General features: G+C 49.9%; 1 protein-coding gene across 4 annotated transcripts in view; it reads left to right on the forward strand.

Annotated features, from left to right (window-relative positions):
- Nucleotides 1-18,087, forward strand: part of MACROH2A1 (macroH2A.1 histone) — a 79,589-nt gene that overhangs the window by 16,183 nt on the left and 45,319 nt on the right. For all 4 annotated transcript variants that reach the window (XM_060636092.3, XM_060636090.3, XM_060636093.3 and 1 more), the window contains exons 3-4: nt 15,395-15,501; nt 15,929-16,126. In XM_060636092.3, the coding sequence (XP_060492075.1) occupies nt 15,395-15,501; nt 15,929-16,126 (305 nt within the window). The remainder of the gene's footprint in view (nt 1-15,394; nt 15,502-15,928; nt 16,127-18,087) is intronic.

The following is an 18,087-nucleotide window of genomic DNA, read 5'->3' on the forward strand; positions in this document are numbered from 1 at the left end:
TTAAAGGTACTTGAGTCCCACAGTTGGGGGTGGAGGGTGGTGGGAAATCAACAGTGTGTGGTAGAGCAAAGAGCAAGCACCCTTATGATTTGATGGTCTTGAGTCATGGGTCAAGGTCCTGTGGGTCAGCATTGCTCAAACAGCGCTCAGCAGAACCTACATATCTGGTGAAATTCGAGAGGTATTCCACCAAAAAAACACAGCCGTATGACTGAGGTCAGAAGATGGCTAGATTCACATCCTCTCTTTTGAGGTGGATTTATGAATAACCTCAACAGTTTTCTCAGTAAAGGAATTTGTTTTAGTTTGGGAACCAGCAAGAAATAGCTTTCTTTATGGCAAGACTCTTTAGAGCCTTTAACATGTTGGTGTCACTGTGAATCCCCATGGGAAGGAGCTGTGCTACGTAGTGGTTCCCAAACTTTTATCACAAAAGTCTTTAAGGAACACCTTTAAACACCTTGCACAGTACAGTGTAGGGAACACTGGTGTGGCTTTAGCCCATGACAGATGGCACTATGAGGAAGGCTCAGTGAGGAAACAAAATCGAAAGCTGTCATGAAGAACCAGCTTTGGTTTGTTGTGGCATTGAGGCAGGAAGCTTGGCTGATACATAAGGAGACCTTGGGTCTTCCTCTTCCATACAGGGCCCAACCCATAGAAGGTGCCTGAACATTTGCTAGGTGAGGTGGTATCTTGGGAAGCCCTTAGCACTTACTTTGCTAAGCTGAGTTGCTCAGATATTGACTCGGAGATGGCCTATCATACCCCAGGCTCTGTGCCAGACACTGAGGTCCAAGACAAAAGTCTCTGCCCAAGGAACTTACTTCCTGGAAGGGAAGTGCCTTTGGAGCCATTTTATCCAACCCTTGAGCAAAGAACAGGCCCGGTTCCTGTTCATCAAATCCAAAAAGATGTGCGATGACATCTTTTCCTTTTTTGGGGGGTGGGGGGCAGAAACCCTGTCACATGGCCTGAGCACAAACCTTACTCTACCAACTTCCCTCCTAGTACTTAAGCTTGTTTGCAGAAATTCAGTGCACTCCCAGAGGGTTTCTCTGAGAAAGATGTCAAGCCCTGGCAGCCAGCTCTCAAGACTGAATGCTGACACCTTGTGATAGGTATAGACTCTCCCAAGGTGGCTATGGGAGCAGCCTGCTGGTATGGGTCCCTAAATTGTGGTCCATTTAAAAACCCAGCACCAGGGGCGCCTGTGTGGCTCAGTCGGGTTAAGCGTCCGACTTCGGCTCAGGTCATGATCTCACGGTCTGGGAGTTCGAGCCCCGCGTCGGGCTCTGTGCTGACGGCTCAGAGCCTGGAGCCTTCTTCAGATTCTGTGTCTCCCTCTCTCTCTGACCCTCCCCCATTCATGCTCTGTCTCTCTCTGTCTCAAAAATAAATAAACACTAAAAAAAAAATTTTTTTAATAAAATAAAAAAATAAATAAAAACCCAGCACCATAGGACTGCATTTCCACCTCTCACAAGGTAAGGCTATAGCTAGAATTTTTTTTTTTCCTGTCTTCTTTGGATCTAAACTACAAAATGATGATCTCTGGAGTTTTATATTTCTAAACCCCACTCCTGCCATTTTCCCAAGCCCTGCCCCTCTCAGTGCCCATGTTTCAGCCTTGGTCTTCCCTCTCCTGTCTCTTGTTGCGGACCAGAGCCTCCCTGTCTTCTAATCAGTACCTGGAATCTTCTCCCCATAGATGCTCCAGTCAGAAGCTGCCGTGATGAAGTTTACAGGGCCAGCTCCTGACCTGGGGAACAAGCAGGGTCCCCTGGGTGACCTTATGGCCACTTTGCAGACTAGATGAGTCTCAGCCCTTGTGCCCGACCACATCCTACAATAAAACCCTAAGGGAAAGGGGTGACTCTTGCGAATATACCTTGCTGTCTGGTTTGGCTGACGAAATGATCATCCTTATCCCAAGTTTCAGCTTGCTTCATTTCTGATCTGTAACTGGGTCAGATGCTGCGTATCTCTCCTGTGTTAGGGGCTGGGTTGCACTCCATCCCCGCCCTGTCTCCTCTCAGTGCAGGAGGGGGAACCCTCCCTTTCAGCAGCCCATCCTGTTACACCTATCGGACTTGGTGCTTCTGGCCTAGGAAAGAAAGGATCTGACAAGCTTGGCAGATTGAGGTAGGCAGAGGCTGCCCTTGGCTCCATCACTTACCTGGCCTCTTTACCACTTTCCTATCCAGGACACCCGAGTGTGTCCTGTTACTCCTGCAGCTAAAAATAGGGCAGGAACAAGAGGACCGTCAGGCTGGCTCCTTGATACTCTGAGGCCCCCCCAGATTTCTCCTGAGTCTCTTGCTTGTCTGCCTGACCGCTCCTACCTTGGACTAACGCTTCAGGCCAGGACCCAGCTAACTCCTGCTGGCACCTTCTTGGGCATTCATGCTGCCCTCAGGCTCTCACCACCCCACAGTGCTCATTCTTCTGCAAAGCCCTTTGCCAGTTTTATTCTCCTGAACACACACACACACACACACACACACACACACACACACACACGAAAGGGAAGAGATTTAATGAGCCAGAGGGCTGCAACTAGAATGAAGCTGGAAACACTGGAGTTGAGACTAGTGCACTGGACACCCATTGTGTGCAGACCATAGTTAAATTCATATTCCCATTTTGGGTGATATGAGCAGTTTGTGTTTAAAAATGTAAGAATATAGGGGCACCTGGGTGGCCCAGTCAGTTAAGCATCCGACTTCCATTGAGGTCATGATCTCGCAGTTCGTGGGTTCAAGCCCCGCGTCGGGCTCTGTGCTGACAGCTCGGAGCCTGGAGCCTACTTTGGATTCTGTGTCTCCCTTTCTCTCTGCCCCTCCCCCAATTGCACTCTGTCTCTCTCTTTTTCAAAAATAAATAAACATTACAAAACACATATTGTTTAAATGTAAGAAGCTAAAGCTCATCCATAATGCCATTGCCCAGAGATAGCTGCTGGGCCTGAATGCCTCTTGTGTGTATGCACACACGCATGAAAGGAAGTTAGATTTTAGCTTCAATATTTGTTTGTATTAATATCTGCGATTAACGATTTCCACTGATAGCCCATCACAGAAAATCATCATTATACATAATCTTGCAGAGCCAATCATGAGTTAATTTAGGAGGTGCTCCCACCTATGCTGCACTGTTAGTTCTCCCTCACCCTCCCAGGGGAGTAGATGATTCCATGGTGGGTAGACATCCGAGGAGTGCTTGGGAAAGCAGTTTATCACAAGGTGCCTTTGACATTTTCTTCGTCGTGAGCTGTCGGCCTGCTCGCCTGTTAGCAGATCCAGGGTGGGCAGGCCTCAGGGCTTGAGGAGAGAGCCTGGAAACCGCCACAGGGTGCAATGCCTGGAGCTTCGCTACCCCAGGCAAGATGTGGAGGTAGAAGCCCGGCTTGACAGCACCCTTCTCCCACAAGCACGTGAATCTGCCATGGAGCTCAAACACTGAGTTTCTATCCAGTCCACCACCCAGTCCTTCCAAAGGGTCCATAAGGTGGTCCATGAGAGTGTAAGTGTGACTGGGGCCCACTTCATGAAACAATGGCCCTGCTACCCTCCCATCTCGGGGCTAGGGGCTGGACTGTGTCACTGGGATCAGAAAGGAACGGCCTCATTGCTTTCTTTTCTCCCAGGGTGTGGCTGGTCTTCTTACTCTCTTAGCAGTGTCTTTCACAGAGCTGAAGTGTGTGATTTTAATGAAGTCTGGCATCTTAATTCTTTTTTCATCTATTATGCCTTTGGTGTTGTCTCTAAAAAGTCCTTGCCAACCCAAGGTCATGCAGATTTTCTCCTATGTTATCTTCCAGGAGTTTTATAGTGTTTTATGTTTAGGGCTGTGATCCATTTTGAGTTAATTTTTGCAAGGGGTATAAGGTCTGTGTCTAGATTCACTTCTTGGGACGTGGATTTACAGCGCTAGCGCCATTTGTTGACAACCTCTCTGTTTTCTCCAAGATAAGCTGCATTGCCTGGGAATGCTCGGTGGTCAAGGAATCTCACTGTTGCCTCATGATTTCCCTGGGAACGGTGACATGCCACTTTCATTTCTGCCATTGGGGTCTGCAAATGCATCGACAAGTTCCCTATCAAGGGCTGGGTTTTTGCTGGGGCCAGTGGAAAAGCACACAGCAAGACAAAACCTGTTTTTGGATTCAGGCAAGGAAAAAGGTGTGCCCAACACTAAGTGTGCCTCTTTCCTCTCAGACCTGCCATCTGGGATCACTTAATTGTGACTGAGGTACATCCTTTAGGATTTCATTTCATGAGGTCTTTTAGTGATAAGCTTTCTCAGGCTGTTTTTGAACACGCTTCTGTCACATCCATAAAGTCGTTAGCTGTTACTTCTTTAGTGTCTCTATTCTGGGATCTTTCTCCTTATAAAACACAAATCAAATATATGTTAGTGTTTCATTCTTCCATATCTGTTCATCTCATTCTTATTTTTCATTTCTGTCTTGCAGGTCTTATTTGTGGATAATTATTTCTGATTTATCTTCTGGAACTGTCTCCCAGTTTAATAATTCTCTCTTCAGCTGTGTCTTATCTGCTATTTAATTCAGTCACTGAATTTTCAATATCAGCTTTGAAACTTTTATTTCTAGAAGTCCTGTCTGGTTTTCTTTTGAATCGGCTTGGTTGTTCTTTATAATTTCTTATTTTCTCTTCATTTTCAAAGTTTTCTCTAAAAATTATTTCTCTAACTAAAGTTATTGTGTATTTATTTGAATAGCTCATTTTTTCAATTTCATCAAGGAAAATGACAAATATGACTATATATCTAAAGCATATAATGTGATGATTTGATATCCATACATATTGTGGAATGATTGTCAAGTTTATCTGAATAATCCTAATAGTGGAAGTCTTCATAAATCTATTTCTGCCAGATTTTGTTGTTCATAAAGTCTACCTCTCTTCAAGGTTACAAAGGAATTCCCCCTGTGCTTTTGGTTGGTATTTTTATGTTTTAATTTTTTACATTTTTACTTTGATCCATTTATCCTGATACATAGTGTGAGATAAGGATCGACTTAATTTTATTTCAGATGGTTACCCAGTTTTCTTAACACAATTAATTGAGTATCTCATCTTTTCCCTGGTAATCTGAGATGCTACCTTTACCATACGTGAAATTTCTAGATATATTTAGGGTTATTTCTGGGCTTTATTTTCTGTTTCATTGGTCTGTCTAGTTACATACTTTATGTTTCTCATATCTGGTAGGTCTTTTATTGTCTTTGATTGTTTTCTTTACTAAGTGATGTTTACCAATGGTAAAATTTCCATGTTCCCCTGGACATACGGTGAGACATTCATTTCCCTTCCTGCTCTTTTTCCTACCCAGTTCTCCTCCCAGGAGACAGTATTATTAGTTATATGTATGTTATCTATCTTTCTAAGGATATTTTTCTTCTCTGTTTTCATTTCAAAATCTAAAATATGAAATGCCAAGAAATAATCAATCAGGATAATGGGTACATGTGATATGCACAGACTGACACTGATATTTGAGCCAGAATCTTGGCTGGGAGAATCTGAGGATTGTTGATCTCCCCAGTACCCCCCAGGCCCCTGAGCCAACCCTGAGACCTCACTTGAGACTGTGAGGTGAGGCCTGCCTGGATCTTGGACCATCAGGGGGCTGGGATGACTTTCCTCTTGGATGACTACTTTATAGTTCAGTTCATACTGCCTGCCATGGATCCTGAGTGTTGGCTCTAATACATGAAACCAGGCCAGTGCCTTAGAGAATGTCCCTGTACTTCCATCCTTAATCACGGTCTCAGTGGTGCACGTGCTTAGTGTACTTGTTTAGTGATCCATTCTTAATGACCTATTGGTGAAGGAGTTACCAAGCTCTAACCAGGTGCAAGGTGCCAGGCTGGGTGCTGAAAGTTGAAAGAATCCGTGTTCATTTCAGAAGATTTGTAATGAGTGTCTGTGATGGGTCAGACATATCGGAGGTCGTATTTGTGACCCCGGGGCTGGAACTGTGCCTTCCCCACCCCTCCCCCATCACTGTGTGCTCAGCTGCCAGCATGAGGGCTTACATTCTGCAGCCGCTTAGTAAATAGTTTTTTACTGAAGGTAAGAAGACCAGCTACAGGGATGAATTTCAGGAGGAGGGAATGTCGGTAAGGTCACAGGCTGCCAGGAAATTGATGAGATGGGAGCTGAACTAGACCCCTGGATTTTTAAATGTGGCATAATTAGGGTTATGCTAATGACACAAGGGCATGGGGGCCAGACTGAGCTGAGCAACAGCAAGTGTCAGGCAGCTGTTGGTGGCAAATGGGAAGGCGTGGGAAGTTTATCAAGAGCTGATCTCTCACTTCTGACACAAAAGCCACTGAGGATGTCTGTACCTTGAAAAGCGGAGGAAGTGAGGAGCCACTCCACTGACTTAAATAGCAGCATCCCAGGAGCCTTGCTAGGAGTACCCCAGGGTCTCTCTGTGGATGACCACCAAGAATGGAGAAGGAAGTGATAAGAATTCTACAAATATCTTCTCTCTTGATATCTTCCCGTTAAAATATCAGCAACTAATAAAACATATTTATAGTCCTCTTGCTTTCTTTCCCTGCCTGAGGGCCTCTATGTCTAGTCAACCTAGAATAAAATATGGTGAAAGTGAAAAGCCACTCCTCAGAGCTATAAATATGTTGTAGCAAGAAGACAGACCCAAAGGGTATTCAGGACAGTGCACCTCCCTCCATCTCCCTGTCTCTCCCGTCCTCCCTACCCCACCCCCCAGCTGCCTCCAGTTCCAGCTGCCAAGAGGATAACAGGGACTCTCCTTGCATTTGCCAGGCTGCTCAGCCTGCCTGCAGCTCTGACCCTGGCTCCCACCTTCCTTTCCTTTATGTCTTCCCTCCTTCATTTTATGTCCCACCTTCCTTTTTAGGCAAGTGTCTTCTGTGTGGTAGCCAGAAGAGCGTGTTCCCTGGTACTTCAGAGGCCTGTGACGGCGCCTGATGCTGAGGTGTCCTCTCACGGGATTACTGTCATGCCCGCGTACACAGGGAGACATTTGTAGAGTGGCCTTTACAGAAGACATTTATAAATGTCGTCCTCATTACAAGGAGGCTCTTGCTCTGCCAGAGCCCACATTTCTTGCCTGCAGGACTGTGGGAGCCATGTGGGAATCCAGGGCCTCTGTAAAAGGCTAATCGTAGGCTTCCCTTGCCATGTCTGTCCTGATGGATGCTCCTTGTGGTAACTGGTAACCAAGGTAGTCTTTGGTTAACATTTATCTGCTGCTTCTGTAAATCTGGCTATTGGCTGCCGAAAGTCAGTATCAGAAAATGAGGGCTTTTACCTGGAGGAGCATTGGTTTCCTTGCCCTCTGGCCTCCTCCCCAGGCCCTGGCAGGTCCCCATTCCAGATTGAGAGTGGCTTGTAGTAATGTTAGTTTTGGGGGCATGGAGGCTGGTGCTTTCAGTGCTAGGCAAAGGCAGAGCGATTAAGGAATGAAACATCTGCCTTATAGTGAGCACTTGCTATGTGCCAGGCACTGGCTAAGTGCTTCACATTTGGTAGTTCACAGAATCCTTCTAAGCCTATTCTGTCTGCTTAGAAGGAAATTGGGGCTTAGAGTGTAAGTAACCTCTGCGAGGCCACTCAGCATAGTGACCCGTCTCTAGAAGAGCGTCTCCTGTAGGTTCTCTTCAGGAGCTCAGACCTTAGCAGTTACCAGGAAAGCATGGGGGTCTCAGGGTCCCTCAGTATACTGTGCATCTCCGTTGTCTCCAGTGGACGTCACAGGAGGATGGTATGCACCCAGTCCTCCAAGGCTGGCCTGGTCCTGGGTGGAGCCACAGCCTGGTGAAGGAGGCAGACAAGGCCTCCCAAGAGGGGCAGGCCCTGAGCAGTTGCAGGGTCCTGTGGCCTGGAGTGGGCAGAGGGGACAGGGGTCCTGCAGGGTGGGGGGCCTGGAGGGGCGAGGAGTCACCGACAGGAAGGAGATGGGTTTGAACACAAGAAGGGCCGTGGCCGTTGGCATGACCTGTGCTGGGCTATAGAGAAGGGGCGGTCAGGTCACTGTCGGAGGTGCTGGCTGTAGCAGCTGCAGGACAAGTAGGGTGCTGGGGGAAAGAGGAGCGAAAGAGCCCTAGGAGAGAGGAAGTCAGTGCCCTCATACTGCTCTAAAGAGAGTCGGTGATGCAAAGAACCTAAAAAGTCCAAATGCTCATAACTCTTGTGAGAAGCAGGATTGAGCAGGCTGGGACAGCTGTCAGGGCCTGGGGGGCGCCTGTGACGCAGAGTTGCGAAAGCTGGGGGTGCGGTGGGGAGGGGGGGGCGGTGCACATACCATAGTTACCTCTGTTCATTTACGCTGCGTTTTCATTTCATTTCTGACATTTTGAAAAGATAAACTGTGCATAAGGGAAACAGCACCAAATAGGGTAGAGCAAAATGCCCTCCCCCGATGGAGTTCCACTGAGAGTAGGCATGTCTGCACCACAGGTCCCTGAACGCGCATGCGCGCCTAAGGGCTGAGGACAGACATCGCCTCCGCCCCCCGCACGAGGGCATCCCGCCCCACGCGCACTTCTTGTTCTCCTCCTTAAACGTCCCTCTGTCAGGGAAGTGTCACCACGTCAGGGCTGTTGCAGTGAGTTTCCTCTTTACGTTACCCCCTTCAAATCTTTTCATTTCAGCAGACATCTGATTGTTCGCCCCTTCCCGAGATGAATTAAGAACAAATGGCTGTGAGTTTCCATATCAAAACAAACACACATATTAACCGCTTCCTTGAAGATTAACTTGGCGTCCTTGAAAGGGAGTGAGTGGGAGGGTAGAGGGCCTGGCCCAGCTGTCAGCCAGGGGTGGGGAGAGTTAGAGCAGGCTTTCCTGGGCCCGCCCCCGGCACCTCATCCTTCCACCTACCTTCCTGGGCCTTGACTTGTGCTGTCTCAGCAAACGGTTTTGGTTCTGCCCCTGCTGTGGCGCACTCTGTGGGGGTCAGACAACAGCCCCAGACCCCATCCCTAGGCAGAGACTGCCTGTGGGGCCGCCCTGGGTGCTGCATTCTATCAAAGTAAGTCTGGCAGCCCCAAGGTTAATCAGGTTCAAGTGCGTTTTTCAAACATATGTAAACTGTTAAGTGTAACAGCAAAGAGTAAACTATCGGGCAAGGAAACACCAGGTTTTCTATATTGCTTTTCTCCTCCTCCTCCTTCCAACTCTCATGCACGTGCATCTATCCGTTTAGCTAGGCCGTTAGTGTGATAGGAGGAAACTGAGGAATAGGAAGTTTAGTTTTCTTCTCCTGGAAATCCAGCCTGCTACACTTTTTAAAAGATGAAGTGTGTGGTTGTAGCCCCAATAACTGTAGTTTACATTTATCCACCGCTCTAACCATGGAACTTGGTAACTCGTTAATCCTCACCAGCCCTGGAGTGACCTAATTTTCATCCCCTTTCTATAGAGAGGGAAAGCCTGCCTTGGGTGTGCGTTGGCCATTCACAGCAAGGTGTGGGAGCTGGGATTCATACCCAGGCTGTCTGACAGCAGACCCTAGCTCTAGCACGCTGCCCTTTGTGGCTCTTGCACTCCGTTCAAGACAGACCGAGGAGGTAAGCTTATACAGAAGTGCTGGAGACTTGGGGGAAGATACAGGAAGATGTTCCAAAAAGGAAAGGTACTCAGGCACTGGGCTGGGTTGCAGGGTTAGAGGAAGGTCATGTTTGTCAAGATTGAGATCTCCTTTTTCTTAATCTGTATCATGTAGAATGACCTACTTTTTACTTGGAAGTCTAAGAACCAGCTTACTTTAGAAACTCCCAAATTAAGCTGTATTTCTGTCTTACTGGGAGACGTGGGGAAGGTGGGAGACTAGACAAAATGCTCATGGGTTTTTAGGAGGGGTCTGTAACGTGGGCTTAACAGCAAGGGACAGTATGTGTCAGACTTGGAACATCTGCAGAAAAGCAGCAGAATGGCTCATTGTTACAAAATACCTTGCATCTTGCACAGAAAATGCTACCTTCTGTTACTGCTGTCGGTTTTATTTTCTCTGTGGAATCCCCAGTTCCTTTGAGGCCCCGGGACAGGCAGACTGGAGAGCTTTGCTGTGGCCTGTAAGTGAGGCCCTGGAGCTCTGGGTTGACAGCTTAGCAGGCTTCAGACTCTGCCGCTCATCTCCTGAAAAGGTGAGGTGCAGGCCGGTGGATTCTGGGCCCCCAGGCGAATTGGAGGAACTCGTGGTGCAGTCGGGATGCAGGAAACTCTTAGCATTTCCTCTCCAATTGGAGTTGATTGGGTTAAAGCTTTCCAGAATGGTGTAAAACAGTTCTGAACTCCGTGAACTGCTGAGGGAGGCCCGATGAATTGAAAGAAATACAATAAACAGATTGCTCGTCATGTTGTTGGCCTTGTAGCAAATATCTGTTTTCTCCTTGGGATTACGTGAGCATTTGCTTTCCTTTGATTTCTGGTTGTTATTTTCAATATTTCTTTTGTTAACGGAGATGCTTCAAACAGCTCTGGAGAAGCCCCTGAGTCTTCGCAAGGTTTGTGTTTAGAGTTTGGCTCAGCCTCCACACGTCACCTGTTAGCTGTTAGGAGTCTAATTCTGCAAGCCATGACTTCATCTCCCTAAAGGAAGATAGACGGAATGCTTCAATACAACAGATAGGGTTCAGTTCAAGATGTGTGTGTGGGGGGGTGGTGGGGGGCAGGGTGGGGAAAGACTAAGCCTTTGGTCTCTGGGTGAACTTGGAAAGTAGACCTGTCAGAGGTATTCACGTTCAGACAGCTGGTCTATAGCTGAAAAGGCTGCCAAATAATGCCATTATTCACGGCTGTGGGAATTTTGTCAAGTGGCCTTAAAGAGATCACGTTCCATGAGGCTGGGGGCTGGGGGGCCCAGGGGTGTCTGCAGTGCTTGCTGCTCTGAGTAGAGAATAAGGTCTCATTACTGGTCTGGGCCACTACAAATGATGGATCCAGTGCCTCACTACTTGCCAGAGACTGGCCCTGGCCAGGAGTGGGAGCCAGAGATGCTTGGGTGTTTTGTGAGTTAGATCTTAAAACAAACAAAAAGATCTCAAAACAAAAAAAATAGCTCAGAAGCCGGCCAGTGTTACTTGTCATTCAACATGTCCCCTTTACCCTTTACAGCATTTATCACTGGGAACCTTACCACACTTAGAGTCCTTTCCAAGGCTGACCCCAAACCAGTTGACCCTTTGGGCCCAAACCAGTTCATTGTTGGTCATTGGTAACAAAATTTTTCCCATCACTGGCCAGGAAGACATGGCTTGAGGGGGTGGAGAACCTGGTAAGGGGTCTGTTTTTTCTCTTCCTAACTGCTCTTGCCCAGTTTCCTCCTGTGGTTTCTTGCAGATTCCATTTGTATTGGTTACCGCCCACAGGGTTGTAGCTCCTAAAAGCAGCCTTCAAAGGAGGATCCAACCATGAAGCTCTGGACACCATAGAGAAAAGGACTTGTGTCTGTAGATCTGGTGCTTTCTGGATTGTCTTTCCCAGAATCCTTTTCTCTTAATGTAGGTAGGGGAAAAAAATTTTTTAGAGATGGACAAAACCTTCCAAAATACAAGATGAATCAAGTGTAGGAAACCATCTCTTGCAGGAAGGCATGGTTTCCATTCAGGTTAAGACAGAGCTGAAGCTGGCCCGGGACTACCCCTCCCCCTTGTTTGTGGGGGCATGAGCCCTTCCCACTGTGTATGTGGTGAGGGCCGTGGCAGGAACCTACATAACAGCTCTGAGCCTAAGGCTTCCGTGACCCTGCCCTTGCTGTCATTTGCAAAGACGGGATCAATTACTAGGAAGGAAACTGAACAAGGAAGTCTCCTTTGGTGGCATGTGCCCTGCCCCAGTTCCCCAGCAGCCAGCACCCACTCCCTCTGCAGAGCAGATGGGGACTGTTGCATAGGGCCGAGCAGCTGGCATTGCAGCCCTCTCCTCTCCGCCTGCGGCGGGCAGCCGTCTCCTGGCCAGGAAAGACCCTTGTGATTGCTATTTCTGAAACTGGCCTGAGGACTACAGGGGGGGCATTTATGGAGACTTGGCCAGGGCTGAGTTCGTGTTCTGGGCTCCTGCCTTTGTTAGCTGTCAGATTCGGCCTCCGTCTTTCTTGGCTGCTGTGAACTGCCCCGGCTCTCTGCCTGCTGCGGTGCACGGCACGGTCGGGCGTGGAACAGGCTTCTCATAAAAGGTGTGTCTCAGAGGTGCTCTGTCTTGTGTGTCCCTTGACAAAGGAGTTGCTATGGTAACTACCCTCTGGAAAACATGCAGGAGTCAACTGCAAGTACGGCTCTTGCTCAACTAGCTGGAGTGTGAATATGTGCCCCTCTTTGTTCTCCCCACCTGCCACACCTCCTCTCCCTCCCCACAGGCTGAGCTGAGGGCCTGCCCTTTGGCAGTAGAGGGCTAGAGGGCAGGAGGGCCAGTCCTCTTGGCACTCGCAGATTGAATGCTGGATGGGGTTTGCTGCCAGAAAAGAGTTGGGGATTTTCCTGCTCCTTGGTGAAGGAGGCAGAGGAGTGACAGCCTGGCTCTTTCCAAGGAGCTACACTGCTCCTCATCCCACTCAACACACCTATCCCTCAGTGTCGCTTCCATGTGGATCCGTGCTGACTTAGCAGTAAGTGAGTGCAGGCCTTGCGATGGATGGCCCAAGTGTGGAAGCTCAGGCCATTAGAACCTTTAGCCACAAAGCAAGAGCGCAGCGGGCGGGGGCACAAACGCTGCTGGAAGCGAGGGGGAAATTCCTAGAGAATTCATCTCCAGATTGCTGTGCCACGGGTGCTACTCACAGTCCTTCCTGTACTTTAAATGCTTGTACATGCTGCCTGTCTCCTACCCAAATTAGCGGCCCAAACCCACCTTCTGAGTCTTTGCATCTGTCATCACCATCTTCACTGCACACAGGAAATGTTAAAGCAGTGCTGCCTAACCTAAGACCACAGCCCTTGCCCACAGTGGCCATGGTGCCTTCTCATGGGAGAGAGAGCCTTCCACTGACACTCTGGGGGCGGGAAGAGGAAACTGGCCACGTCCACGTGCCTGAGAAGCCATCCTTTCAATCCATTATGCCGGAGGACTTCCAGCTCTGTTGTGGGTCTCTACTGGAGGCCAGGTAAAGCATTCTTAGCACCTTATTGGGAAAAGGTTGTAATCCAACAGCCTCCTTGTGTGCATTCTGGCTCTGCAGATATGGATGGCCCCGTGTTTCCCTGTGGTGTCAGAAAGTTGGGGGGGGGGGAGGGGGGGTGGCAAGGAGCTGAGGGGATGGCTGAGGCCAGGAAGAATGCCAGATGGCCTTCAGTTCTGTGGTGCCACCTGCTCCTCTCTGGCCTTCTTGCCACTTGGTCTCCGGCCAGAGATGGCCACAGTTCACTGTCTTCCCTCTGCCCTCACTCCTAGAGCCTGTGCTCACACCAGGTGAGGCTCCCACTTCAGCTCCTCACCAGTCATGGGCAGGACAGTAGTGTTACAGGTGTGCTGCCTCCTCGGTGAACACAGCAGGAAGAAGCCTGAGGTGGGCTCATTTCTGCATTCATGGCCTCTGGGGCCTGAGGCCACTGAGGCATCCCAAGCACCCTCTTCTCTTCTGCATTGGCCAAGATAGGCCCATCTGTGCTAGGCATAGGGACACTCCACCATGATCACTTACAGGGAGGCTTCAGTGAAATGGCTGGAGGGGCTGTCTCCCCCTGCACCTGCACTCAGGGAGCTGGGAAACAGTCCTGCTGAGACTAACGAGTCAGGGTGGGAAGTGGGCTGGTTCTCCTCCTGTCCTGGGCCCTCCCCGGGCCTCACTCTGGTGACTCTCAACTGTGAAATTCAACATGAGGGACACTGGCCTGGGAGCATCAGGTGGCCAGGGGCCTTGTGGTGCCTCCAGTGTTCGTGTGTGCTCACTGACGGGATTATGGAGTAAATGAAGTCCTGCCTTGGGTTCAGAGTGGAAACCTGTCCCAGGTGTGACTGGTTTTTCACTTCTACCAATATGAGAGTTTGTGTGAGTAGCCAAGCAATTTTTCAGCATTCTACACACACCATAGTTACTGCATTCGATTCAGCACTTGGCACTTGTGGATGTGTACCATGGAATATTGTAAACTTTAAAGACAGGACTTTCATGTAGCTAGAAGGTTTGCCCTACTTTGTAATGAGTCTCAGTTTTGCCTTTGCTGGAGACATCCAGTGTTGACACCGTGACCTGGAATACTAGGAAATCTTTAGTACCAGGAAGAGGTCAGGCTTGAGCCGGGCCCAGAGGACCACGGCATGGGCAGAATTGCAGACGTGGGGAGGGAAGTAAGATACATTTTGAGACAGTCTGGGTTAAGGAAATGAGGACACAGTGATGATGTTGACAGCCAGAGCATTGTGCTGCCAGGGAGAAAAACCCTCTTGCCAAAGGGCACTGGCTGTCCCCCGGGTTGGGTGCTGTGGCAGAGCTGTCACCCTGTCCAGTGAGAGCCTGCCCCGAAGGACTGGTCAGGGGACTTTGACTAACCACCAACCAGGGACCGAACTTCTAGCTTTCTAGCTGGTAACATTTTTTTTTTCAGTGTCAAGTGTACAGAATGCTGAAGGAGGGACGCTTGTGTCATACACCTAGATTTAACAGCACGTAGCGTATCCCCACGTTAGTTTTACTCCATGGCGTCTGTCAGAATTGTTTGAGAGACTAAATTGCAGACATCAAGATAGTTCACTCCCAAGTACTTGGGCAGGTATCTCCTACGAACAGTGTTCTCTACAGGGTACTGATGCTATGGCCACACCCCAGAAAATTAATAATCCTTTAGTATCTAATATCCAGTTGACATTCAGATCTCATTTTTTCTCTAGAATGACTATTACAACTTTTTTTTTTCTTGGCTTTGAGTGTGAATATGCAGTGTTGGACATTGCTTCGGTCAACAGATTTGCTCAGCCACCTCCCCCCACCATCCCGTGGACACATGCATGAGCCGTTGCTTATGGTGCTCGGTTGCCTCTCAGGGCCACACTCTGGCTCTGCAGGGTCGGTCCTGGTGACGTGTGGAGTGCCGACTGCGGGCAACCCATTCTGGGAAACAGGTTCACATGTCAGCTCCACCATTTATCACCAAGAGACCCTCAGCTCCTCCCTTCTCTCTAAGCCTCCGTGTTCGCATCTCCAAAACAAAGGAGATGGACCGGGGGCCTCCTGGCTCCGTTCGGTACCTCTGTGGCTTCGCTCAAAGTGTGGCCAGGCAGGACCCCTGCAGCTTCATACCTCAGGGCAGCTGTTTGATGAGGCTGCTGCCTGTGCCCATTCACAGCACCATGAACTGTGGGGGGGATCAGGAGGATGCCCGGGACCCCCTGATGCTCTAACATGACCAGCTGCTCTACCCCTCTGCTCCCCACAGCTGAGATTCTGGAGCTGGCTGGCAACGCAGCAAGAGACAACAAGAAGGGGCGGGTTACCCCCCGGCACATCCTGCTGGCCGTGGCCAACGACGAAGAGCTAAATCAGGTATGGGGCTCTCCTCCACGTCCCGCACACCAGATGCTTGTGCAGGCAGTCACAGTGGCCGAGAGACGGAGGGAGGTTGGTGTTTGGCTGGCTCTCAGAGGTTTGGGCTGCATTTTGGACTGTTAGCAGCTTCTCCGCCCCCATGGCAGTTCTTCCTCCAGGCTTTATTTGGGAGCAGTAGGGAATGAAACAAGGTATTTGGCTCTCCCTGGAGGAAAGATAGTGAAATTTCACCAGAGTGAGGGACCCTGAGGACTTATTCCCTGTATAGTGAGCCTGGGTCTCATCAGCATCCTTGTAGATCCCGTGGATGAAGGAGCTCTTCATCCCAACCCAAAGCAAGAATGTGAATGGGCAGGGCCGGCTTCTTGAAGGTCAGAGACAGGGTGGGCTGGCTCACCATCTGCTACTTTGATTTTCCTGCAAGCTGCTAAAAGGAGTCACCATAGCCAGTGGGGGAGTGTTACCAAACATCCATCCGGAGTTGCTAGCAAAGAAACGAGGATCCAAAGGGAAGTTGGAAGCCATCATCACACCACCCCCAGCCAAAAAGGCCAAGTCTCCATCCCAGAAGAAGCCCGTGTCTAAGAAAGCAGGAGGCAAGAAAGGGGCTCGGAAATCCAAGGTATGTGATTTGGCAGGAGTGGGCAGGTTGGGGCAGGTGCAAGCAGGTGAGGTCATGAGTGGCTCCTTTGTGCTGAGACTTATCCGAGGACTAAGGAGGAACATATGGGAGCTGCTTGCGGAGAGGCTAGTCCAGCTCAGGTGGGCAGAATTGGGGGACCGGATCCCGGTAGGCAAGGGGTGTGAGGAGGGTCTGAGGCAGATAGCCCCAGGCTGGAAGAGCCCATTCCTGGCCTGCCAGGGAGATGCTTCCACCTCTGGGAAGGGACCTGCATGTGCAGGAGCTTTCCTGTGCTAGGGGTGGCTGCCATGGGGTCCTACCCACAGGTACTGGCTGCCTCTCGGAACTGTCACTGTGTTACTGTGCCTGCGTGTCCTCCACTGTGCATCTTCCAGTAGGATGGTTCAGACAGTTGGCTCTGTAGGATGGTTGCCTTGTTAAGGAGAAAAATAGATGTGTTATTCAGGTGCCCCTACCAGACCCAGCCTACACCGAGCAGGTCCTAGGTGCTGGTCTTTTTGTGGTGAGTGAAGCCCTCTCATTAGTGTGACCTAATGTTTTCTTGGGTGGGGCAGGCCAGCTGATCCCCATGTTTGCTCCTCACTGCATGGAGCACAGCAGCCCACCCTCGGGAGGTCTGGGCCTGCAGGTGGTTGCTCTTACCTGTCTGAGTATCAGCAGGATCAAGGGCAGGTGCAACTGGAAGCAACTGGAACACGTGCTCCATGTTCCTCCCTCACCCTTCCCTACCTTTGAGCTGTTGTCAGAACCTCCGGGGCCAACAAACGAGGGACAGTGCAGTGAAAGCTCATCATCAGTAAAATGGAATGTAAGCTGCCCTGCCCTGGGCCCCCCCCTCAGGTGTGATCCTTCTGGTCTCCAGCCAGACGAGGAGGAATTCACCCCTGGCAGAAGGCGACCTGGCTGTTTTGTGAGACCCTCAGTAGTAGCTGGTGGAAATGCCTTGTGGGTCAGATGCAGTGTCAGCACGTTCTTCCGAGCAAAACCCAAGCCTCTTACCTGATGAGGTGGTGAGGACACCTTCCCAGGACAGGCTGCAGCAGCACTGACCCGGGGCTAGGCTCGGGGCCACACTCCCGGCACTCCTGAGCCAGTCCACAGAGCAGGCCCCAGGCTCCCAAGTTTGTGTCTATGCTGTTCGCTGGCCTTTGGTGGTTGAAGTTCTTGTACACCCTTCTGGGCGCAGACACATGATTCCCTGAAAACAAAATCTGAATTCCTCTTGCCACCAGGCCACCACCCTGCCCTACCCCACCCCACCTGACTGAGAATCACTCCCAGCTCTGTGAGAGAGAAACCTGTTCCTGAGGAGTGTCCTGTAGGTTCTTGCCAGGCGCTTGTGCTCCACCTAGTCCCGGGGGAGGCTCAGGACCAGGCGAGGATGTTGCAGAATGCTCTCTTACTCATGCTCACCAACTGTAAAATTAGCATATTGAACCGTTCTAGCATTTGCATTTGCTGGGAATAGTGGGGCAGGGAAGGCAGGGGAAAGGTGCGTGGGCAAGCCTTTCTAAATGTTTGAGGATCAAGATGCCAGGTCCATCATCTCTTGAACATGGGCCTCAGGGAGCTGGTGCCCTTAATGCTTGGCTGAGCCTTCTTCTGGCTGTGGCCCTAGCCATGGCCCTTGTTAATGCAGGCCCACTGCTGGTTGGCGTCTGAGCAGCCTCTCTGATTCTGTGTCTCGGGCAACCCTGGGCTGAACCCCGCTCCCGTCACCCCACTACTTCCCCTATTAGTTCCTGCCTGATGACTTTCTGCCTTCCCACTTAAGCGAACACTAAGAATGCTGTGTCTTTCTTTTTGGACTTCAAATGAAGGGTGTGTGTGTGTGTGTGTGTGTGTGTGTTCAGCTCCTAGTAGCTATATTTGGAACTCAGTGTTTCTAATAACCATATGCCAATAATCACTCGAACATTCAGCTTTTCCCTTGATTACAA

Source organism: Panthera onca, chromosome A1, assembly GCF_046562875.1.
Source record: "Panthera onca isolate mPanOnc1 chromosome A1, mPanOnc1 haplotype 2, whole genome shotgun sequence".
Classification (NCBI taxonomy): Eukaryota; Metazoa; Chordata; class Mammalia; order Carnivora; family Felidae; genus Panthera; species Panthera onca.